At 40.0% G+C, this 25,076-nt stretch overlaps 1 protein-coding gene across 1 annotated transcript in view; it reads left to right on the forward strand.

Moving 5' to 3' along the window:
* MIGA1 (mitoguardin 1) overlaps positions 1–21,567 on the forward strand; it is a 56,399-nt gene extending 34,832 nt beyond the window's left edge. Inside the window, exons 8-16 of the mRNA XM_065409290.1 lie at positions 1,053–1,153; positions 9,166–9,284; positions 9,473–9,545; positions 10,257–10,343; positions 10,550–10,648; positions 11,000–11,134; positions 12,653–12,706; positions 18,990–19,106; positions 20,586–21,567. Of these exons, the coding sequence (XP_065265362.1) occupies positions 1,053–1,153; positions 9,166–9,284; positions 9,473–9,545; positions 10,257–10,343; positions 10,550–10,648; positions 11,000–11,134; positions 12,653–12,706; positions 18,990–19,106; positions 20,586–20,804 (1,004 nt within the window). The 3' untranslated portion in view covers positions 20,805–21,567. The remainder of the gene's footprint in view (positions 1–1,052; positions 1,154–9,165; positions 9,285–9,472; positions 9,546–10,256; positions 10,344–10,549; positions 10,649–10,999; positions 11,135–12,652; positions 12,707–18,989; positions 19,107–20,585) is intronic.
* The last annotated feature ends 3,509 nt before the right edge of the window (positions 21,568–25,076 follow it).

Below are 25,076 nucleotides of genomic sequence, written 5' to 3' on the forward strand. Positions count from 1 at the left end.
GATGTGTTTATTTCACTGAAGAGGGTTGGGGGGAGATAGGAGAGGTGGGTGAGGGTTTAAATTTTCCCTTGCAGTTCCCTTTTAAGAGAATGAGAACCAGAAAATAAACTGATTTTACTCTGGTTACTGTCCAAGCTGAGTGAAATGGAAAAACTACAGAATTGGGATAATTTGAAAAACAAAACCAACCAACACCCCCCCCCCCCCCCAACTGGTTTAACTAGAATTATAGTTTTCTTTTTCTTTCTTCCTTTTTTAAATGATCAGTACAACTGAGATCACACTGAATATTGGTCACGTTATAAAAAAAATTGTGAAGGATATATATATTTCAAATATTACAAAAATGAATAGAAATAAAAACCTCAAGCAATAAGATGCATTAAGTATTTCTAGGATTCTTTATATTTTGAAGCTCATAGGATGTACCTAATTGGGTATTTTAAAAGTTAAAATTAACTTACTTTTTAAAAAAACCTATACCACACATAACATGTCCTGATTATAAAAAAAAAAATTATTTGATATTTTGTAAGATTTAAAGTCTTAGTTGATTATTTAAATTAGTTTAGTGAAGTAGTAGATGTTTGAGGAGAGAAAAAGAGCCTGAGAGGACAAAACCCATAAAGCATCTTTGGATCTTTCTTGCTGTTTTTTTCCATTGGAAGTCTCGTATATGGCAAAAGAAGTTGGTGTGTATAAAGCCACCCTGCGAATAAAAACTGGGGAAAAAAACCCAAATATTGTGTGTGTTGGGGAGAAGAGTAAGGGTTTGGTTTGGTAACTTTTTACTCTTCCAGTTGTATGCTGTAGCTTTCTAGGTACCTCAACAAAATAAATGTGATACTAAAACTGCAAAGTTTTCAATGCATTCATTATATCAAAATTTGCTTAAACAACTTTTACATATAAGATGTATGACATCTTATTGTTACAAAGTTAAAAGGAAAGCCTTCTTAAAAAATGCCATTGAAATTCAAGACTTGTAACTAAATCAATAGACTGTCAAAGAAAATGACAAACTGGTAAATTGATTCATTTTCATTTTTAAGATAAAGATACCGATATAACTGTGAAGGATAACACAGAAGATTTCTGTCTGCGAGATACACTGAGCATTGCATCAACAGACTCCTTTGTTTCAGCAGCTGAGGTAAGAGTCGGAAGGATTTCTTTTTTAACCATACTAGAATCTTTCTTTCATGAAAAATAAATAGATGACTAATGTTTCTCATTTCTTACTGTAAATTAAAAGCTACTAATTTTTGTGGGGGAAATAAATTGCATCTTACATGAAAAAAGCCTCCCTTTGCAGACAACTTCCTAGTACTTTTTTTTTTTTTTACCTTGGACCAATGGAGTCACAATCACACTAATTCCTGTCCTCTTTGTTTTGCTTTCAAAACTGTCGTTTTAGTGTTTTTTGGTCACCTGGTGGCACATTCCATGAGTTATCCATCCTTCTAAAAATGAATTGCTAACGAGTGTAAACAACCATCCTTCTGGGTATCAGAGCTGGATATCTATGAACACCTATAATGGTTCTGATTACTGAGGAAGCAAAATTAGATGGGATGGTACCAACCATCTAAATAACTGTATTATTTTCCCCCTGACACCTACCCATAATCTAAAGGTTTTTGGGGAAGATGCTTCCCTTGTGAAGTGAATTATCTGAAATGGATTGCAATTAAACTCTTGATCACATGTAACCGTCCAAAATTCCCTGAGTTTGAAAGCTCAAAGTAACTTGCAGTCTATGACGAAAAGTAATTTCTAACAAGGAATATATCTCCTGTGACTAGTTGCCCTTTCCTGTAATTTGGAGAAGAAGACTATCCAAGGTCCCTTCAGATGAGTGAGTGCTGTCAATTCAAGAGGATACAGAAAAAATGAGACACCCCGTCATCTCCCATTTTTTACATGAGCTTTCCTACTATTTAAGCAGATATGCAGAGAGAATGCAGTCTGTTATCTTGTGTCTGCTTGGTAACAGGCAGGGGACACAGTCTTTCAGTAAGAGAGATTGATATGTTTTGTGGGGGAGATTCTTCCTATCCAGAGCCTAAAGTGACTGTCTCCTTAAGAAACACGGTTATAACTGGCAAGAACAATAGCCCTGGCTGTTGCCTTTCTAAATCGTCAAGGTAGTCTCACCATCTTGATATTCTAAAGCCACTAAAGGTATGTCTGCACTTCAGTCAGGAGGTGAGATGGTAGCACAGTAGGTATATACACAAGCTAGCGCTGAACAAGCTAGCTCACTAAAAATAGCAGTGAAGATTCAGTGGCATGCGCTTGCCACTTGAATATGTATCGAGGGTGCCATGCAGGCTTGTATTTGAGAGAGTGATCTGTGCCACTGCCTGTGTTACTGTGGCTTCACTGCTGTTTTTAGTAAGCTAGATCAGGTATGCCTACCTGTGCTACAGTCACACCTCCTGACTGCAGTGCAGACATACCCTTAGTACCAGTTCTGATTCCCTTCCTCCCAAAAGCACAGAAAATGGTGTAAGATGCTCTCTTCCTGTTCAGTTGTCGTGGCCACTTAGCAATCGTATCCTAACCGTCGTGACCCCTCCCAGTGACATTCATTTGGGGATCCTACTTGTTACTTCCCTAGGAATGAAATTTCTGTTGGAAGAGGAAGTCCTTTGCCACTTCCTTGATCTTCAGAAGTTCATAGGAAACTACAGATTTATCATTCAGAAGTGTATTGGGATATATTTTATTTCCCCACAGTTGTTTCTGTGGGAATAAACACCTTCAGGGCCTAGTTCTAGTTCAATCCAGGTTGAGTAGTCCCACAAATAGGGAATGCAGACTAAAAACAAAAAATCAATAAAGGACTACCCACCATGAGTCAAATGGTCTCTGATTACCATTTATGAGCCTCCTTGCTGTGGAAACACATTTGAAGCCTGGTAAATGAGAAACATCTTCATATGAATACCCTAGAGAGAAAGGTGATGAAGGCCTTTGATGTTTAAAAGTGACTACAAAGTGTATAAACGGTGTTTTTAGCATTACATTTGAAGTATCCGAACTTGCCTCCTCTATACCTCAACCTGCAAGAGGATTTTGATAGTCTTTAGAGGGTCTAGAACATCATAGCTGTAGGTTGAAACCTGAGCTGCAGTATTCCCAGTCCCTAACCATGGGGGAAGGGGATGTTCCATCTTTACCTCAGCCACAGTTGTCCAAGTTTTCATCGTCCCCAAAGTTGTCTAGAGCAAACCAGAGGTAACTCTGTGAGCTGAAGTTACTAGTGTTTTTGGAGGTGTTACTATTTTGGAGACATCTGACACAACTGGGGGGGAGGGGTTTGAATTGTCTTTTATACATCTTAAAAGCCTCACTTTACAATTAAAAAAAAAAAAAAAAAAACTTTTCAGAGATTTAATAGTTCACCTTTCAGGCAGCCCAGTTTTGGGAAACCAATCCTATTTGATGTGATGCCCCTGGCCTGGTTACATGTGGGGTTTGAACTCGAGACTTCTGGATCTAAAAGTGTGAGCCGCCACAGCTTGAACTAAAGGATCTGGTTCGTTAACTTATTGGCAGTATCATACTCAAGTATCTTCATGTGGTCTAGTCATAAGAGAGGGGTGAAGAATTAAACTGTGTTAATGTGGGTTATCTAATTCACACGCACGCACGGACTTTAAAAAAAGGATATATTTCCAAACTAGGCAACAAGGCAGCCATCTTTTCTGATGGGTGAACCTGCACTTGCTTCCAGTAGAAGCTTGTCCTGTCTCTGGGAGGAGAAACACTTTTTTAAAAAAAAAGGTGAGGCAGTCTGTTGTCCATATAGGAGAATTAACAATTATTACTTCTCAGTGTATTTCAGCTATTGGTAGAGAATTGTGATCACCGAGGAGTAGGTTGTATTCTTCATGGGGTTGGAATGAACCACAAGTTTCTACATTCTGCTCCGGGGTATGGAGTCTACTTATCCATTATTGTCTGTCGCTGTTGTACATCTTCCCTCTTATTCCATTTCTTTGCAAGACAAACTGTTCTTTCATCTTGTTCTTTGATTTTAGTTAATCTTACTAATCATCCTGAATTATACGTTCTCTTGTTAGTGGTTTGTAAGAGTCAGACAGTACTTTCTTAGGAATTTTTGGCAAAGCTATGAATGTCTTTTAAAATCTTGGAGGTAGTGTGCCTCAGGGATTTACAGATTATGGAGTTAATGCTCCCTTTGGTGCTAGCATGAGAGGTTCTCTTTAAGAAACATTCCATGCTCTATGTGTTATTAATTCTGTCTGAGTTTCAACACTATAGTATCTGACCCTTTGTGGCAAGACTTATCTCAACTGTGTTAAAAATGGGGATGTGAAGGTTACATGTTAGAGCTTCAGTGTTTCTCACCTTTTGTGATGGAATTGTGGCAAATTCCCCTTTTCAAATTACTAGTCAAGTTTATTGTTCCTTTTGAAGCCCCTCAAGGTTTTATCTGGACCAGGAAATTATATTGGGAAACTTTTGCCCTTACCTTGTTTCTGAAAGAGAATTTGACTGGCCATTCCTAGACATTAGGAACTTTTAAATTGTGTTATGGTGAGAAGGGGAAAGAAGAAATGGGCAGATGAGATGATATTGTTACAGATATATTTTCAAAGATTATTCATTGGTACAGGCACCTTTTTCAAGTTAAAGTTAGAGCACATTCCCGTCTGGCTCAGATATCTTTGTAAGCTAAGAGAAGTCAGTCAGACATAGAAGAAATTTTCAAGCCAACTGCCTGATCGTACTTGCATTCCTTTGCCAGACATTATTTCTCAGAGACATTAACTTCCAGTGAAGCAGCTTTTGCACACAGATGTCACGACAGTTGTACCCTTTTAATTTTCCTGTCCTAGTTAATTGCTAGTGGATTGACACTTAGTTTGAGTGGTAGATACAGCTAAAGAAATTTAACTACAAATTTTGTTTCTTGCTTTTAGACCCAGTAACCTGATTCCTGTTTACACTGTGTTGATTATAGAAACAGAATACATTATTTGGGAGGGTCCTGCTCTTCTTTATGCTTTAAAAAAGACTTTCTTGAAATCTACAACTGGAAGGTATTTGAAGAAAGTACCATTTAATTTATTCCATGCAATCTGAGTGAGACCACATCCATAAATTCTAGACTCAATTAGAAATAAAAGTTCCAGGGGTGGGGGGACACTCATGAGGAATGGGGCTGGGCCTGAAGGTTGTGTAGAAGGTGAGTTCTGGAGACCACAGGCACTCTGACCCAGATCCTCAGCTATGTTACAGGGCTACTTAGACTTTTAAAAATATCTGTGTGCTCCTCAAGTTTTAGCGGTTGCTTGGGAACAATTCAGTCTCAGGTAGGGGCTATGGTTGGCTAGTGTGGCCACCAAGGAGCCATTTTGGTAGCTGAGAATAGCCAGCAGTCCCCGGGCCATACTCCCTTCTCTGGCTCCCTTCCTGTGAGAGAGCCTGCTCTGTTCTGACAGGAATTCTCGAGGGGGGCAGGAAGTTACAGACCTTTTTTGTTACCAGAGCCAGGGTCATGAATAGACCCTTTGGTTCTACTTGGCTTCCAAGAGCATTTTCTTTCTGGGACAAACAAGACACACGGGATGTGGTTTAACTAGGCTGCAACTTTATTAATTTAACTCATCTGGGAGCTATCCAGCAATCTATTGCCCCGGGCAGATCATCCTTCCCTCCATAATCTGTTCCACCTGGTGGAGGACTGCTGTCAGTCCCCTTTTCCCCTCACCTCTCCACATCTGGTCCTAACCCATTGCTGGGACGCATCTGTCCTTGAGGGGCCGGGGAAAAGAGAGTTGTCTCTTCCCTGTGCCATACAGTAGGAACCCCAGCCCTGTTCCTCAGCTGCTGCTTCTAACTCCACTTCAGATTCCAATTTAGCAGACCCCCTGTCGAACAAGTATCTGCACTGGACACCTGTCAAGTTGCAACAACTTGAACTTCACCCTTGCCTTCTAACCAGCCCACTAGGTTCCTGGGCTGCTATGGGAAAGGCAAAAATAACCCTGGCCAGTCTGGCTATGAGGGAGAAAGTCCTTGTCAGTCCCAAAAAAGGCAAGTATCACAATACCCACACCAGACCCCAAAAATCCTGGTCCTAACCTCAGAGTGGGAGCTGTTTTTCTGGTCATGAGATGGAGCCCCAACCAGGGGAAGAAGGCTTATGTGCCTTTTTTTTGGGGTGTATAGGACCATATGGGCTTCACTGCACCCCCTAGACAAGCCAGTCATCTCCCAAACCCATGAGGCAGCTGATCCACCCATTAGAACGGTGGGTGGGTGACTCTTCAAAAAGCTAGACAACACTCTTTCCCTTGCCTTTCCAGACAAAGCCCCCCATTTCTGAAGCTGCTGGAATGCATTGATGGCTTTGGACTTAAAATTTATTACATTGATTTTTTTTTTTTTAAGTTCTCTGATTCCAGAAATCCTGCTGCTAAAAACCGAGCCACAATAGAGGTAAAACACCTCTTTTTATTGTCCTCTAATTTTATGAAAGAACTGCATGTTCATCGGTACACTTGCGTCTAAATTTTATAGATTAAATAATTGTCACAAACCTTATTTTACTAATAGATTTGCCTCCTTTTGATTTTGACTTGGATATTTTTTACTTTATTAATTTAGATTAATATTATTACAGTTTCACTGTTAGGAACATTTTAAAGTAATTTAATATTTTCTTTGTTATGAAAGCGCTATGACTTATTTTTCATATCCGGGAAAGTGAAAACACTGTTGGTACCCTGTCTAGGGCATTTCAGGTCTTTAACTCTCCCTTACAGACAATTAAGTAAAATAGAAATACTCTATAGCTGTAATAACTAACTTATAAATTATCTCCTTTGTCTACATGTGTTGACTTGACTGGAATGTGTCAAGAAAGCAGTTGCTTTCTCATAGGGTTCAGCTGTTGTAGTGTGTGTTGCTATTTTATTTCATCTGCAAAGTATAAGAAGGAGTTATTAACTACAGGTAACATGGGGCCTGATACAAATCCCATGGAAGTCTGATCCTCATGTTACCTGTATTCCTTCTCATGCTTTGTGGGTGAAATAAAGCATAGGGGAGTCTGTTGACTTCAGTAGGCGTTGGATTGGACCTTTTAACATTAGTATGATTCAGTGTGTCCTATTATATGCTTTTTCTTTTTGAAAATATTTACATTAAAGTTTGAAAAATACCTTTCTATAAACACTGTTGGGCTGTAACACTGGAAAACAGATTCTACATGGAGTAAGGTTTTTTTTTTTTCTTCTGAAACTAGCGGAAAAACTTGCATAACAAGTATGTTTATACCTCAAATATGAAAAATACTAAAAAATCTGTTTATTCCTACCACTGCTAATCAGCTAAAATATTACTTACAACTTCTCAAGTACACATTTGACAATCTTCACATAAAAGAACTTGTTGCTTTCTTGATTAAATAAGATAAAGCAACTTTAGAGAGTAACACTGTAAATTCTCTAAACATGTTTTAGGCTATTTTGTTACTATGAATATGATGCTATTGTTAACTAGTATCAAAACTTTAATCTGATATGTTGTCACAGCTGCAGATCTATTTCAGGAAGTCAGTTTATCCTAGTCCATTCTGCTGAACCAGCAAATAAACAAGACAGGACAAAGATTTTAAACTCTTAAGACAGAACTGTTAATTTTCATGCTAGTTTAATTGCTTGTAAATTGCTCTAAGTATATTATCTTACCAATTTTTTTAAAGTTTTTATTGTTCACTTATTCTCTTAAGTACCAAGTCTTGCTTTAGAACCCAGTTCAGGAAAGCATCTCTCTTCAGGACAATACTTACACACAGTAAGTCCCATTGAAATCAGTGGAATTTAAACACATGTTTAAGTGCTTTCCTGAATCAAGGCCATAATCCTTACTTGGGCTAACTCCCATTGTAGTCACTGGGGTTTCCTCCAATAGGGACTACAGAAAAGGCCCACCCAGGAGTATATTTTTCTCATCAATATGCATGTAGAACTTCTCCTGCCACCACTTACAGAGATGTATTTCCAATGATGGAAAAATGTGCCCATAATTTTTTTTCTTAACTTGAAGGTAAATGTAACAACATCATCTTAAAACTTAATGTTAAGGAAAGACTGTATTTGAAGGAAACATAGTAACAGTTGTTTGTCTAACTTTGAACATATCTAGAAGACAGGGACATAAATATGTTAAAAACCCAGATAGAGTATATTTTAATTTTTGTAAACGTTAGTTTTATTTAAGACATTTCTAAATTAGGGTTTTGATGCCTAGAAGTGCAAAATGTCTTTTCAGGCAATCTGCAGTAATATTGTAAAGTAAATTTTTTTGAAATTGTTAAAATGTGTGTTCTAGCCATTTAGTAAATGGAAAAATGTTTGCCTCTGCAGTTTTTTGGATAGATAATAAGAATGATGTAATGTTTGTAATGAAATGGTAACTGTTTAACCTACCAGCCACTGCTATGCAGAGTGAAAAATTATGATATTCCTAACATAGGATGCTCTACATTAATGTTTTTTGAATGGTTTAAATATTATTTTACTTAACATTTTGTGGGATGGGTAATGATGCATTTCTGTAGTAATGTCAGCCAAAGGTTTAAACTCAAATATTAAAAACCGTAGACAGAGAAGAGACTTTTTTGGCACCCAAAGTAAAACACTGGATTGTAATGTCTTAATCGTAGGAAATGTGTTTTAGTAATTAAGAGCCACATTTACTAGGAAAATGACAGTGATTTTTTTATAACCATTCCCAGCTTTCTTTATGATGTGATCTTCCTGCCCCTTTCAGTGCCTCATCATCAGTTTATTCTTCGTGACCAGCAGAGAGACATTTCCTTTCAACAAACCCTATGGGTTTAAGTATTCAAATTCAAAACAAACTAATCTGAACCTGTTCTACAATTTAACTCTTCGGAAGCTCAAATCTGAAACCATAGCTTTCATATTAAAATCCACAATGTTCTAGAATGTTGTTTTTGTTTTTAGTATTGAATGTTGACCAGTTATAGATGTAGTTAACCAACATAGAAAAGGATATTCCTTTCATCAGAGTATCAAGCAGACTTTGCATTAATTTATTTTACTTTTAAAATCATTTTAGCAAGTTAGTTAATAAGCTTTAACAAAAAATGTCTTTCAGCTTACTGAACACAGAGAGATCCGAAATACCTATGGTCTAGAGTCTCTTTGCCATTGTCCATTATATGAAGAAGCTATGCACTTAGCAGAAGAGGGCAAAATTTATTCCAGAATATTAAGGTATTGATTTGTATTTACTAATTAACTTCCAAGAAAAGCCAAGGAGTAAAGATAAATACTCTACATAATACTGCATTTAATTCCCTAATCTCAGAGTAATGGATGCTATTTCTAAATAAATCCTAGTCAAATTGTACTGTGCTTCTGTTTTTTAAATATAGTTTACAACTTTTTTCCATTTTATGTAGGACTGAAATGTTGGAGTGTTTGGGGGACAGTGACTTTCTTGCTAAGCTTCACTGTATTCGACAGGCTTTTCAGGTAAATACTTAGTTATCAATGTGGTGCACGCACACACACATTCTCTTTCTTCTACGATATGTATAACTTAAATGGAGCAGAGTTAGGTCAAAGCTAAGAGTTTTTGTCTCGCCCTACTTCTGCAGTGACCTATTTTTAGTGTAATAGTTACATATTGTAATTACTGAATGCTGTTTATGAGAGCAGCATATTATTTTTTAATATTCAGATCACTGAAGGAGTGGGTTTTTTTGGGGGGGGCTTTTTCATTACTTTTAAAGCATTTTGAGTAACATTTTATCTACTTCAGAACGTTGTTGTATTCGGGTGTCTTCAATTGAAAGACTAACAGACGTATTGGAGCATAAGCTTATGCTCCAATACGTCTGTTAGTCTACAAGGTGCCACAGGACTCTTTGTCGCTTTTTACAGATCCAGACTAACACGGCTACCCCTCTGATACTTCAATTTAAAGGACATGCTTAAGTACCTTTCTGAATCTGGGCCAATATGTTAAGACAAAATGAATGGCCTCTTTGATAATGATGTGCATCACTGGATGGGAGACCCATCTTTTTGGATGGGTTAGAAGTATTGTACTTGCATACTGTATTAATATCAAGCATCTCTTAGTTTGATTTGACTAAAGAATCTGATAGCCTCATTTAGTGCAATTCTCTTTATAAATAAATTGTGTACTTATAGGTCTGTATTGCCTGGAAATTTTTCCAGGTAATTCTTTCAGAAACAGCTAACAGAATATTTCTTGCTGAGAGTGGAAGAAAAATTTTGTCTGCTTTAATTGTGAGAGCTCGAAAGGTAAATTCCTTTTTTGTTGTTCCTTTAGTGTATTCATTGTAACCAGAGATCAAAGTTAATTTGTCTGGTCCTGGAGTTAACCATGATAATTCTTTGGGCATATTAAAAAAAAAAAAAAAAACACACACACTTGCCTTTTAAGAGTTTAGAACTAAAACAAGTCATCCTACTAGGAAATATGACACTTAACTGGTTTTATTTCACAGAATCCAAATAAATTTGAAGAGGTCTTTGATGAAATGATACATTTTTTAGAGCAAACAGACCACTGGGATAATACTGAAATGGAACTTGCTGCCAGGGGGGTAAGTTTGGATTTCTGTAGTGCTTTTTTCCTCATTAAACTTGATTACACAACCGGTTTCCCTCTCAAAATTGATATTTATTAATTCATAAGTATTAGAAATCCAGCTGCTTTTTTATACTTTAGATGATTTAGAGAAATGTGCTTCCACTTCTTTTTTTTTAAAACCTCTGTACCGCTGAGTTGCAATGTCAGGTTTTTTTCCATTAGTGAAATGCTTTTTAATGTTACCTAAATAACTTAAGATGATAAATCTGCCTGATATATGTAGAGTATGGAATACTGGCTTATGCTCTGTTCCAGTATTGAAAGAGAAGTTAAGTTATTTTGATCTTATTCTAACTGAATGCAGGTGAAAAATCTAAATTTTTACGACATTGTTCTGGACTTTATATTAATGGATTCCTTTGAAGATTTAGAGAATCCACCCACATCTATACAGAACGTAGTAAACAACCGCTGGCTAAATTCCTCCTTTAAAGAAACTGTAAGTAGTTTTTAAAATTTCTTGTACTACGATTCTTATGGATTATTGCAACTGATAGGAGACGTGATAAAATTACATTAGTTTCAACATTCCTTTCTAAAATTTTTAAATGAGTATACTATTGGGAATAGATACCTGTCTTACTCTTAAAGATTAAAATACCAGCATCTGTAGCAGCTAAACTCATCCTTTTTATTCATGGGCTACGAACAATGCAAGTAACCACAATGGGTAGCTTCAACTCTGATATGGGGAGACCTTTCTCTCTATGTCAGAGGTAATTCCATTTCCAACCATAGCTGAATCCTAAAATACGCCTGAGCAAAAACTACTACGCTGTGTCAGCCTTGCAAAATCTTAATTTAAAATTTACCAGACTTACTTGCCAGCCCTTTGCCATGACGATTGATTATAATGGAAAAAACTGTTGTACTCACTTGGCAAAAATAACTATTTGCCCTGGATGAGTAGAATTTTGCAGGGCTGGTGTATATGTTAGTCACATTTGAAATAAGACATACTGATTTATGGGGGAAATGTATTCGTTCATATCCTAGAATTGTACTGGTCGGGTATGGAAAAGTAGCAGGCATTGTAAAATATACAAAGACTCAAACATTCAGAACATTTTCAGAAACGTATTTTAGGTTTTTTCATAGGTGCATCAGCCTGTTTTGCTTGCTAGAAAATGTTCATAATAACTGAGCTTATCCATGCATGTTTGAAGGAAGGGATTGTGGTGTGACCAATTGTTCATAGGTGAAAGATGTTGCTGTCATTGCATCTATTTAGAACTATAAACTGCTGGTTTTCCTTTTTTATTTTTTACCCTTCAATTGAAATATTTCTTCTACAGAAAAAAGGTAAGGCACATATTTTTTGTAGCATATGTGGTAAAGTTGTGTTTTGTGAGTAGCAAGTTTCCTTATGGTATTGAAGTAGCATCACATTCCATCTGAATGTTATGTGCTGTGCGGGGAGGGGAGCCTAGATTTGCCATCAATATGTTGTATTGCTCAGATCCTTATTTGGACAAAACTCCACAGCTGTATGCAAAACTATTTCAAGTATTCTTTCTTAAAGTGAAAAAGGCCATTACCATGTATTCATATGCTTCCTTTTAAAATCTGAGATAGTTATGGTTTTGGAACACACATTTTGGCACACAACATACTGTGTGTCAGCGAGGTTGAATGTAAGTGTTGCTAATGTTAAATTGTGAAAAAAAAGTTAGACTTAGTAATTCAAATACAATTTGGCACCAATGCAAAATGGGACAGAATTTCTGGGAAAGAATACACAATTTCATTTTTTTAAATTTAAATATAAGAAATATGAACTGATAGTAAAATGAGCTATTCACAACAGATGACATTTTATGTTTGAACTTATGCTATCACAGCATTAAAATTAAGGAAATAACTGGTCATCAAATGCAAGATTCTATAGTCTGCTGCTTTTTTAAATAGTCAGTTTTCTTGTGTAAAAGTTACGTAAATAATTTCTTCTTATATTTAGGCTGTGGCTTCAAGCTGCTGGTCAGTACTGAAGCAAAAAAGGCAGCAAATGAAGGTAAATTGTCTTGAGATCTAATCTGAAGCCTGTTTAATTTTATAATTCAGAGATTCTGACCAAACTTGAGTGACCAACTCTTAGAATACTCGGAGTTTGAAGTCATGCTATGTGCCATCCACGTAGGAAGCTGGTGCTTGGGGCGGCCAATTCAAAGGGGCGGCACTCCGTCCAGTATCAGGGCGGCACATCGGGGTCTTCGGCGGGAATTTGGCAGCGGGTCCCGCATTCCCTCTCTTCCTCTTTGAGTTGCCACCCAAGAGGAAGAGAGGGAGGACCCGCCGCCGAATTGCCGCCGCTCATCATTCCCCCCGCCCCCCCCGCCCCGTTTGGGGCGGCAGAAAAGCTGGAGCCGGCCCTGCCTGCAGACACTTAAATGTGTACATGAGTAAAGTCTACCATGTCAATTAATGTGGATTCATGGAAGATAAGATGACAACTCATGTGCAATGTTCCCTCTGATCTTTTCCATCCATGTGTGGAATGAATTTTGTTATATGCACCAATATCAAGGTAATGTGCGGATGTGCGCCACAAGTAGAAAGAAAAAAACCTAGATATAATTATTTTTTTTTAAAGTTACCATAGGAATAATTACTCCAGCCATGACAGGTTAGGCATTTTAACTCACTTATCAAAGAATTAAATTTAAACGTAAGAGAGAAATAAAACTTATGAAATGCATAGACTAGTCAAAAAACTAAAATAACAGCACTTCGAAAGAATAAATTTACAGAGAATATATGTGCATTGCAGGAAGTAACAACAACAATAATACAAGTTATGTGTTGGGAGGTGAGTGTGAAAGACTGTGTGTGTGTGTGTCTCTCTCTCTCTCTCTGTCACACACACTCACTCACTCACTCACTCACTCACTCTCTCTGTGGGGTGGGTGGGTGTGTGTGTGTGACGTAAGGAGCTTACATCGACCTAACCTTGTCAGTGTCCACACTACAGCCTTGCTCCCGCCGATGTAAGTGCCCTACTACACCGACATAATAACTCCACCTGCATGAGAGGCATAGCGCTTATGTCAGTTTAGTTAGGGCGACACACTATACACTGTGCGTTACTTACATCGGCTCGTGGCCTGTCATCCCAGGGAGTGGGGGCTCCAGCTAGAGTCCAGCTGCCCACCGGGCTCCAAGCTGGGCTGCTGTCTGGGGTTCCCGCCAAGAGCCTGGCTGCCCCTGCCCAGCTCCCCACTCGCAGCAGTTTTGCCTCCCGGACTCCTGGCAGAGCTGAGAGCTGCACGGGGGGGGCTCTCAGTCCTCTACACTGTTCTTCTTTAGTTGGTGGAATGGCTCCTGGTGAGGAGGCGCATGACTGATAGAAGGAGAGTAGTGTGGACATGTTGACCCAACATAGGTCTGCGTAAGTTAGTAGTGTAGACATGCCCTGAGGCTTGAAGACACACTTACAAGAGAGGCAGAATGTTTTAGTCGGTAGAGCACAGAATTTGGAGTCAAGATCTGGCTCTAGTCCTGTCTGAATATAAGTACTTACATGGCCCCCAGTACCATATTATCTAAATCAGGAGTGGGCAAACTACGGCCCGGGGGCCACATCTGGTCCGCGGGACCGTCCTGCCCGGCCCCCGAGCTCCTGGCCTGGGACGCTCGTCCCCGGCCCCTCCCCCACTGTTCCCCCTCACCCGCGGCCTCAGCTCGCTCGCTCCACCGCTGGCACAATGCTCTGGGCGGCGGGGCTCTGAGCTCCTGGGGCAGCGCAGCTACAGAACCCGGCCTGACCCGGTGCTCTGTGCTGCGTGGTGGCGGCGCGGCTCCAGTGCAGCCAGCCACCTGTGCTCCAGGCAGCGCGGTAAGGGAGCAGGGGGGTTGGATAGAGGGCAGGGGAGTTTGGGGTGGTGATCAGGGGGCGGGGGTGTGGATGGTGGTCGGGGGGGAAATGGGGTTGAATGGAGGCAGGGGTCCCGGGGGGCAGTCAGGAAGGAGGTGGGGTTGAATGGGGCGGCAGGGAACAGGGATTCCCAGGGCAGTCAAGGGACAGGGAGAACGGGTGGTTGGATGGGGCAGGGATTCCGGGGGGGCCGTCAGGAATGAGAGGAGGGGTTGGATGGGGCGGCGGGGCTCTGGGGCAGAGGGGGCAGATAGGAAGTGGGGGCCGGGCCACGACCCCCTCCCCTAACCAGCCCTCCAAACAATTTACGAAACCCGATGCAGCCCTCAGGCCAAAAAGTTTGCCTGCCCCTGATCTAAATGCTAAGGAATTCAAAGTATTTATACTCACAGCATTCCTGTGTGAGATATGGAGGTACCATTATCCCCAAATTTTACACAAGGGGAGTTGAGCCATAGAGACTAAGTGACTTGCCCAAGATTATGCAAGAAGTCTGTGGCAGAGTAAAGAATTTAATCTAGTTGTCCTGAATCTCAGCTAGCACCCTGAGTGTCCTTTCTCTGCCACTGACTTCTGATCTCAGGCAAATCATGTTGGCCATTCTTAACAAATCCATTCTTCAGAAGGTTGCCTTCACTTGTAATGATACTCTTTGTAAAAGATCATTTAAAAATCATACTGTCTGAATAAGTGACAGGAATCTTTAGTTATCACATCACTGTATCAATATAGTTCTTCTTTAAATGGTTGCAGACTTGTATTCCCCTTAGGTGTGCACACCCCCAGCACACTAAAGCCGGAAATGTTTGCAGAACCAATAGGGATGGCGCTTGTGCTCGGTGGCACTAGCCCCTCACCAGACTATTTAAGGGCAGCACCACCCCAACCCCCCTCAGGTTCTTTTCACCACCTGTAGCTACAGTTGGTGCATTCTGTGTGGTGGTTTACCTCATGTTTTTTCTCAGTTTCTCTGGGAATTTATTGTATATAATTCATTGCTAGTTATTATAGCTTAGTAGTACCTTTAGATTTAGTTACAGTAGTTAGGATAGACAGTTGCCCGGGGCGATGCCCTCACTGGGATTTAAACATTGACTATCCCCAGTAGTGACCCCCACACTCATGGAGAGGGGCACATTAAGGAAATGTGCTCTATATGCTAGTCGTTTAAGAAGAGCACTTAGATGGTGAGAGACTTGCATCTGAAACGGAAGCTCTTAGAGCAAACCAGGAGGCCCACTTTGGCAATGGGAACCTCCATTCAGATTGTCTGGCCCTGTGCTCTCCTTTGGAGCCAACCTGAAATGTGGCTTCTGGCCTAATATCCGGGGCTCCCTCTGGCAGGAAGAGAGATCTTTCTCCTTCCTTGGTTCTTCTGAGGAACAGGTCCCATAACACCGATCAGGTTTGTTCCAGGACTTAGGAGGGATTTCTCTTCGTTGTTGAAGAGGAGTGCTGACTTGCACTGTGAGTCCTGTGGTATGCATAATGGAGCTGGCCCATCTAACCACTTCCCGGTATCATGCCAAGATCATTTGGACTCTGTACTGTTGACTCTGTTTCTGGCCATGGGGCTTCTGTTGAGTTCGATACCAGTGATGGCAGCATTGACACTGATAGTCTTCATGCCATTGGCATATTGAGCAACATCTGACCTGCTCTGCCTTTCCGTTCCTGATTCCCCTGTCAGTTGCCATGGCTTCTACATCATCATCATCTTCTGCTGCACCATTGCCGTTGTCTGTTCAGGTCATGTAGTTGTCTCACTCGTTGGTACTGCATTATGCACTGTCCGGGTCTCAGACTGCAGAGTCACAGCCAACATCTTTTGCAGTACCAAAAAAATCATCAGTGCAGAGGCTTTCTTTGACACCGATGCTGTCTGTACTCTGGACCCCTTTGTTGGATTTGGTGCTGACAAAGGTTTTGGCACCTCGTTTGCTCCAGTGCTGGCTAATGGTTGATGCCTCTCCTGATACCGATGGCGTTGATCACTCATTCATCCTTGATACTGATGAGTTCTTCATATTAGATGTCGGACAAGGCTGATGGTTTGTTTGCTCCATCAGAGGAGGCTTCAGGGACGTCTTCCTCTTCCCTTTCACCTTCGAAGCACCTCAGAAGCATTGGTACCAGGATTGACACTATTCCTGCAGCAGGGATAGGGGTGCTGGCCTAGTACCCACTGGCCACCAATGTCTTACTTCTATTCCCAGTTGCCTCCTTGGAATTGTTGGGATGTACCCCAGTCTGGAAGATCCCACTCTTCGATATAGTTCAGGGCAAGCTTGCCAATTCCAGCTGCAGTCTCTATACCTGAGCCACCTCTGTTACAGGTCATTCTTCCTGAGCTGGTCCAGACTGACCCTCTCATGCAGGAACCTGCCCCCTACAACAGCTTCCGTTGGCCTTGCACTACTCTTCTTCCTCTCTGGATGACTCTGCAATACCGAACTCTTCCTCATCAGTGCCTGAGGACATCAGGTCATACTAGGACCTTCTCGGGCATATTATCTTACACCTTGGGATCCAGGCCAAGTACATACAAGAGAACACACACAAGTTGCAGGTATCCTTCAGTCCTCAGCTCCAGGGAGAGTTGATCTCCAAATAAATGAAACCCTTTTGGAGTCTGCTGGGTCCCTTTGGAGTCCAGAATCACTTGGCAGATCACCTCAGCCGGAATTTCTCCCAGACTCACAAGTGGTCTCTAAAGTCCACTGTGCTGAAGTCCATCTTCATGGAATAGGGTATTCCAGCTATTGATCTGTTTGCAACGAGAGACAGCAAGAAGTGCCATCAATTTTAATCTCAAGTGGGTCTCAGTCAAGGCTCCTTAACCAATGTCTTCCACCTTAACTGGGGATTGAATGAATGTGATGTAGGCCTTCCCTCTGATGCTAATCATCCCACAGGTCATTCTCAAGTTGAAGTGGGATCATGCCAAACTAATTCTCATTGCTCCATGTTGGTTCTCTGACCTACTCGGTCTATTGGTTCAGACTCTCATATCTCTCTCTCTTCGTCCTGACCTACTGACTCAACACCATAGTCATGTTTTGCATCCAGCACTCAATACTTTTTATTTCATGGCATGGATGCTTGCAAGGCTAGATGAGCAGAAGGAATGAAGTTTGGAAGTTGTTGGACAGGTGTTGTGTAACAACAGGAAGCCTTCTACTAGGGTGACTTATTTGGCCAAGTGTAAGCAATTTTCAGTTTGTTGCTTGCTTGGGGAATTCAGCCAATGCTGGCGTACATTCAGGACATTGTGGAGTACCTGTTACATCTTCAGTCTTTAGTCTGTCTCTCAGTCCATTGAGGGTTAGCAGCGATCTTGGCATTTCATCCACCCATCAAAGGGAAGTCAGTTTTCTCAAACCCCATGGTGGTGAGATGTCTAATGGGGGTGAATTGTCTCCAACTGTCTGTGAAAGATCCACTTCCCTTGTGGGACCTTAATACTGCCATCATGGGTCCTGTGTTCAAGCCCCTGGCAACCCTCTGGCCATCTCTGTTTAGTTTATCAAAAAGAAGACCAAGAGATGATTTGATGATGATGTGTATGTACCTTCCAAGGATAAAATACCAGGTACTAAAGGGCTCTTTGGTCTAGTGGAGAAAATCATAGCAAGAATCAATGGCTGCAAGTTAAAGCCAGCCATACTCAAATTAGAAACAAGATCTAATGTTATCAATGAATGATTAACCATTGGAACAAGTTAGCGAAAGAAGCTGTGGACAGGATGCCTTTCAGAAAGATGATTTAATCAAACAATCCTGGTGTAACTGGATGAAATTCTATGATCTGTGTTATATAAGAGTATTAGACTAGATCAGTGGTTCTCAACCCGCAGGCCGCTTGCCACACAATGAGCACACAGCTACGGCCCATGTGACATCCTCAGGGCCATACAGATTGTGTGGTTGCGGCCCACATAACACAGAGAGCTGCATATCTGGCCCACAGTGGTAAATAAATTGAGAACCACTGGACTAGATTTGATGGTCTCATCTAGCCTTAAATTATTAATGTATGAATATCAATATTAAATCAAGATTCCTTCAAAATGTTTATATTCTAAAATACTGCTGAAGTCGAAAACTTTTAACAATCCTTCCACTTACTCGATATACAATGTAATTTAAATGAGTAGTTTGGCTAGTTACCAGAGATTTACATACATACAGAAAAAGTTCCATAAGCTAGAAATAGGTTGTTTTCTTTTCTTTTTTTTTTCTTTTCTTTTTTTTGCGTAATTGTTGGGTATACGTTCCCGACTTACGCAAAATTCAAATTACGCAAGGCATTCCGGAACGAAACACTTGCGTAAGTCGGGGAGCGTCTGTAATGCCCTAATTTGATATAATAGGGATTTATATTGAGAAAAATAACTTCTTTCTCTACTTCTTACATCACCAGGTACCTGACGGTTTTTTTGCACACTTCTATGCCATTTGTGAGCATGTCAGTCCTGTTTTGGCATGGGGCTTTTTGGGACCTAGAAACTCTCTTTATGATTTATGCTGCTGCTTTAAGGTATGCATCCTTTTTGTAATGATCATTTATCTAACATAAAAAAGCACCTATCAGATGGGAGGATCTTACTTAAAGGGACACCATTACGATAAAAATAATTTATATAAAAAAATCTTTGCTAGTCAATATTCATCCTGATTTTCAGTTGTTATACCAGAGATTAATGTAGCCTAGTGCCACAAATAACAGGGATTAATTTGCCCCATACTAGAAAAACAATCCCTACCTATGTTGCTAATTATACTGTAAATCAGGGATGAGGAACCTTTTTTCTATCAGGGGCCATTGACCCCAGAAAAAATCAGTCATGGGCCACATGCAGCCCGGTGGGAGGGGGTGGGGGTTGCAGAGGCTCAGGGCTTCCCCTAGGCTCTGGGGTGGGGCCAGAAATGAGGGGTTCAGGGTGCAGGAGCAGGCCTCTGGGCTGGGGCAGGAGGTTGGGGTGTGGGAGGAGGTGAGGGTTCTGGCTGGGGGTACAGGCTCTGGGGTGGAGCTGGGGATAAGGAGTTTTGGGTGTAGGAGGAGGCTTGGGGCTGGGTCGGGGTAGGGGTCTGGGAGGGCATTAAGGTGCGGGAGGCGGTTCCAACCTGGGGCAGGGGGTTGGGGTGTGGGTGGGGGTGCAGGCTCTGGGAGGGAGTTAGGGTATGTTTGGGAGGGTTTCCAAACTGGGGCAGTGGGTTGGGACGTGGGTAGGGATACAGGCTCAGTCGCGGGCCACGCACTGCCCCGCGGGAGGGTGGGGGGTGCCGAGGCTCGGGCCTTCCACCCCGCAGCGCGGAGACTTGCCGCGGGTTAGATTAAATTAAAAAGCAGGCCAGAGGTTCCCCACCCCTACTGTAAGTCATTAACACACTACAAATTTTCAGAACATAGGCTCCCCAGTCTTGAAAACACTTATGAGTCTGTGTAACATTTTGTACATGAGTAATCCAGCGGAAGTCATGAGACTACTGGTATACATAAGTGTTTGCTTGCAACATTAGGACAATAATTTGCAATTCACTATTTATGGCGTTGGTCTAATTTTTGCACTTCATTATGTGTGAACAGTAAAACTAGATTGGTCAATTTTACGTATTTATAGTCTGTTCCCTTTCTTGTTCTTCCATGCACTAGCAAAGTGCTGGAAGTTTTCTTGTTTGTTTATTTCCAACAGTTCAGCTCAATGCAACTTCTTAAAAAATATATTAATCATGAACATTTCTATTCATATTAGGTTGGTTTTGGAGCCTAAACCTACCTGACAGTGTATTTTTAAATTTTTTTTTTTTTTTTTAAACAGTCAAGAGAGTTAGTAAATGAATGTTGGTAGTTAGACACGGTAAGAAATTGCCCAATAAATTTGTGTGCATATTTTATATGTGCTTCGGAAAGACTATGTATAAATGAGGAAAAATATATAACATTGTATAATTAATATTTAACAAAACTCTATACATTGCTATAAGTAAATACAGGGTTTTCTTTTTTATCCACTAGGATCAAGTTCTTTACTTCCTCAAAGACATTTTTGACTTTGAAAAGGTGCGATATTCAACTATGGAGAATTTAGCTGAAGATCTTATGCAACTGCTAATGCGTCGCACTGAACTTTTAATGGCCTACCTTGGAGCCGATTCACTAAGGCATGTCAGTGGTTGCATAAATGGTCATGGACACATCGTGGCCAATGGGCTTTTGGAAGAAAAAGTACAATAAGCTTAAAAAACCTAAATTGAGTGCACCTTGCCTTTTTCCCCCCTCCAATGCTGTCATTGCTATTTTTGAGCAAACATCTGAATATGTAACTGTGTTGCTAAATATGGAATGGACTCAGGGAGATTATAAAAAAAAATTAGGAAAAGAACTGGTGAGCATATTACAGTATATATACCGACATTTAAAATCACAGCTCAGCTGTCTCTGTATTTATATATTATAATGTACCCCAACGTTTTTTCTGCAATATTTGGGTAAAATTTATTTATGAAATACTGTACATTTGCCACAGATATTATGTGATATGTGGTATATGGAGTTATTAGATGAGTTTGTCTTTAAGCCTTATTATATGAAATGTTCAGTACAAACTCTGCAATGTGCTTTATGTCTAGAAAGTGTTTCAGCCAAGGTATACACATCTTTCAACTTATTATGTGATACACCTGCCCCCCCCCCAAAAAAACCACCTTTACAAAATATTTAACTACGCTCTAAAATTGTGTTTGTGTATGTAAGCAGTCATTTTGTATTGAAACATAACGGAGTTGAATGCAGTCACCATTTGGGCAGCTGAAAATAACACGAAAAACTCAATGCTAATTGGTGTTGGCTTAAAATATGTAAATACCTCATCACTGAAGTTGACATTTGAAATCACTAGTGTGAGATCACTGTTTGGTATATTCTAAAAGTAGTGACAGTTTTTTCAGGTTAATTAATTGGTTTAAAACCCATCTTTCTAGGTTTTTAAAACGATGCGGTTATGAATAAACTAGTATCATTCTTGGTTCAAATGTAGCATTTTAACTATATTTTAAAGTAAGGCTGTATGATAAAACCTAAAGACATGTTGTTTCTCAATTAAATCAGTCTCAGTCTTTTCTTTCAAAAAGCCAACCTTCGGTTTGGGAGAGGACTTTATATATGAGTTCTGGTAAGTCAGTGTGTACAGATACACACACGTGCTCAGTTCAGGGTATCTTTTGTGTAGTCTTGTCTTGAATTTCAGAATAAAAAGTTTGAGGAAAAACTTCATGGGTATCCCTTTGAGAGAATCCCCAAAGACCCTTTCTATGGTACTTTATAAGAATAGAGTATTTCAACATCTGAGTGATACACATAATAGAATAAATTTTTAGCTTTTAAAATAACATTTTAGATTACAGAGTTCCAGGTTCTGATACTTAAGGCTCCAAAGCTGAAAGTGTTACGTTTAATGTTGCATTATAGTCCAAAAACAAAAGTAAGAGAGTTGAGTAAGATTTTTTTTTATTTGTATTAATGTGCCCTTCCACAATTCAGTTTTTAAAGGAAAACAGATTAAAACATTTTATTTTTATATATATAAAAATATGGAATAACCTGTAGCATCTTAATGTGCTGGCACCAGCATTTGTGACTTCTTGACAGTAGTTGCTAATGCAGACTACAAGCACTATTGTCACCATATGCTAGATTGTAAGTGGTTTAGTAGCTACTCTCTTTACTCTGCACTTTCTGGCCTGGATCCTTAGATGTGGACAAAATGTGCTTTGTGCTCTCTTGGTCTCAGCATATATTAGAGCAGCTTTCAGATTGCTGTAACTTGTGCTGGCTGCCAACTGCCATATGGTCCAGTACAGTAGCTGGGGATCACCAGGGTGCAGAGAGCTTGTAGCCAAGTCCCTTTTCCCTGGCCACGTTCCCTACACTAGCGGTCAGGAGTAAAGATGGTGCAGGATCCTGTATATCAAACTGAAGTGATCTTTCCATGGCTGGCCTCACTGGCTTTCAGGCTGCTTTTTAACTGCTTTTGCACCAGCAGTGTGACATAAAACAGCCACAACATTGGGAGAAACTGTCCCATATATAATAAGCTTAATATGGGATAATTACAAATAACTCTGCAGCTTTGTAGCTAAAAGTTTCTAGTTTGGAATATGTAAACAAACTGGAATTGTATTTCATTAAATATATTTCTGCTTCTATTGCAAAAACCAATCCCAAAAAATCATGGGTAAAATCCTGGATAAAGATAAAAATTCTGAATATAAGAAGGGTGTTATTACTTGTGAATCTGTATGAAATGTCAACTGAAATATTGTTAAAACCAGAATTATATTTGATGTGTATGTGTAATACAGATACCAAAAACTGTTGCTGATCTGTCTTGTTTCAAGACACATAACCTGGCATCTCACTATATGTATTTTTTCCAAAGAGTATTTTCAGATAGTGTGTGGAATCTTTCACCTTTCCTGTTTAGTTCAAAAGAAAGATACTCATTTCCCTAGGCACACAGTTCCAGAAATTCACATTTTAACAATTTATTGTGATGTATAAAACTGAATTATACTGAATAATGAGATATTTAATTAAGAATCAAACTGGGAATGGAAGTATTAAGGAAACAGCATGCTCTACCCAGCAACCTCACCAGCTGGGATGATGTCAAAGGAAGCCCTGTCCATTCTCCTCCCTTCGTTCTACATAAGATGTTTAGAACAATGCCACCTAACACTGCTCATGAGGATGTGGAAATTAGTTTTTACAAAACCAAAGTTCAATAGAAATGTCTTCTTTTAAATTCTAGTGGACCCAGTTTTTCCCACCCTACTAACAAACATGCCCCTATTGATAGGTGCAACCCATTGTGCTTGTGCATAATATAAATGTAGAATTGACTGGAAACTGAATAGTCTATTTTATAACCAAAATGAGAAAACTGCAGTTTGTATTTTAAAAAAATGCAAAATAGAGAAAAATTAATGAAACAATTACTGTTAATATGCAGTGTTGTAGCCATGTTGGCCCCAGGATACGAGAAAAACAATATGGGTGAGATGAGACAAGCCTTTCGAGCACCAGAGAGCTGAAGAAGACCTGAAGAGCTCCATGGTGCTCAAGAGCTTGTCTCTTTAACCAGCAGAAGTTTGTCCAATAAAAGATATTACTGCACCCACCTTCTCTCTCAATTATTTTTAAGTCTAAAGTGGTGTAGAACAGGGGTTCTCAAGCTTCATTGCTCCATGACCCCCTTCTGACAACGAAAATTACTACACGACCCTGGGAGGGGGAAATGAAGCCTGAGCCCTGTGACCCTGGGGGGGGGGGGGGGAGGCAAAGCCAAAACCCGACCCTTCCCCCACCCTCCCATGCAGGGGGCCCATAACCTGAGCCCTGCCATCCAGAGCTGAAGCCCTCAGACATCAGCTTTGGCCCCAGGTGGCAGGACTTCGGCCCTGGGACTTGCAAAGTCTCAACGCCAGCCCTGGCAACCCCATTAAAAAGGGGTCGCGACCCACTTTGGGGTCCTGACCAACAGTTTGAGAACCACTGATGTAGAACATAGATAAAAATTAAATATATTAATTTTTAATCCTTTTAAACCTGTAGAAGCTGGTGGCAATCAGCATCCCACAGAATTAGGATTAGGCTCTAAATCAGGTTCACGTGTTTCCTGTTCTGATGTTGTCACTATCTTGCTTTTCAGCGAGATGGTCACCCACTGCATGCTTCAGATAGTATGTAGCAAGTAGTACTTATCATGTGAACTTCCAATAAACTGTGCTGAGGAAAATGGATACAAATTTGGAGAGAAGGAGTCAGTGTTCATGGATGCAGTTATTCTGGACTGTAATTTTTTTCTTTCTAGTTCATCCTACAGCTGGCTGCTTCTATCACAGAAATTAATTCCTTTGCATAGCTGCCTAGAAGAAAGTACATAAAGAAGATCTGTTGCTAACCAGCCACATATATCTGAAGTGCTTTCTACCTGTGCCTGCTATCCTGGGAAGCAGGAATGCCAAAGTTACTCTTCAGCATTTATGGTATGTCTCCTCCTGCACTACAGTAGTTTATATGTAGTGTTTCATAATGTCAGAACTGAATTTATTTGTTCAAACATGCTACTTTTGAATGCAACTTTCGATGCTAGTTGGAGCAAGTTACATGCAAAAGCCATATGGTACTGCTAAGGTCAGTCAGAAACATTAAATGATACAAGAATTAAGATATTTATATTAGCTGTGATTTAGTTGTAATCTCACTTTTAATAGGTTAATGATTATTCTACTTCGCTTACGTAGTCTTTGGTTTTTACAAACTAAGCATGTATCAACTCAAGTTGGCTAATGATAAGCATACTGGTGAACTGTCTACTGCCTAAATGAAATATTTATATCAAATATAACAATTCAATGAAAACACTTTAGAAGAAAAATAATTCTCATTTTGAGTTATACAATGAATTTCCATATATAAAGCAAAAAAATACTATATATTTGCTCT

The sequence above is a fragment of the Emys orbicularis genome, chromosome 8, assembly GCF_028017835.1.
Source record: "Emys orbicularis isolate rEmyOrb1 chromosome 8, rEmyOrb1.hap1, whole genome shotgun sequence".
Lineage (NCBI taxonomy): Eukaryota > Metazoa > Chordata > Testudines > Emydidae > Emys > Emys orbicularis.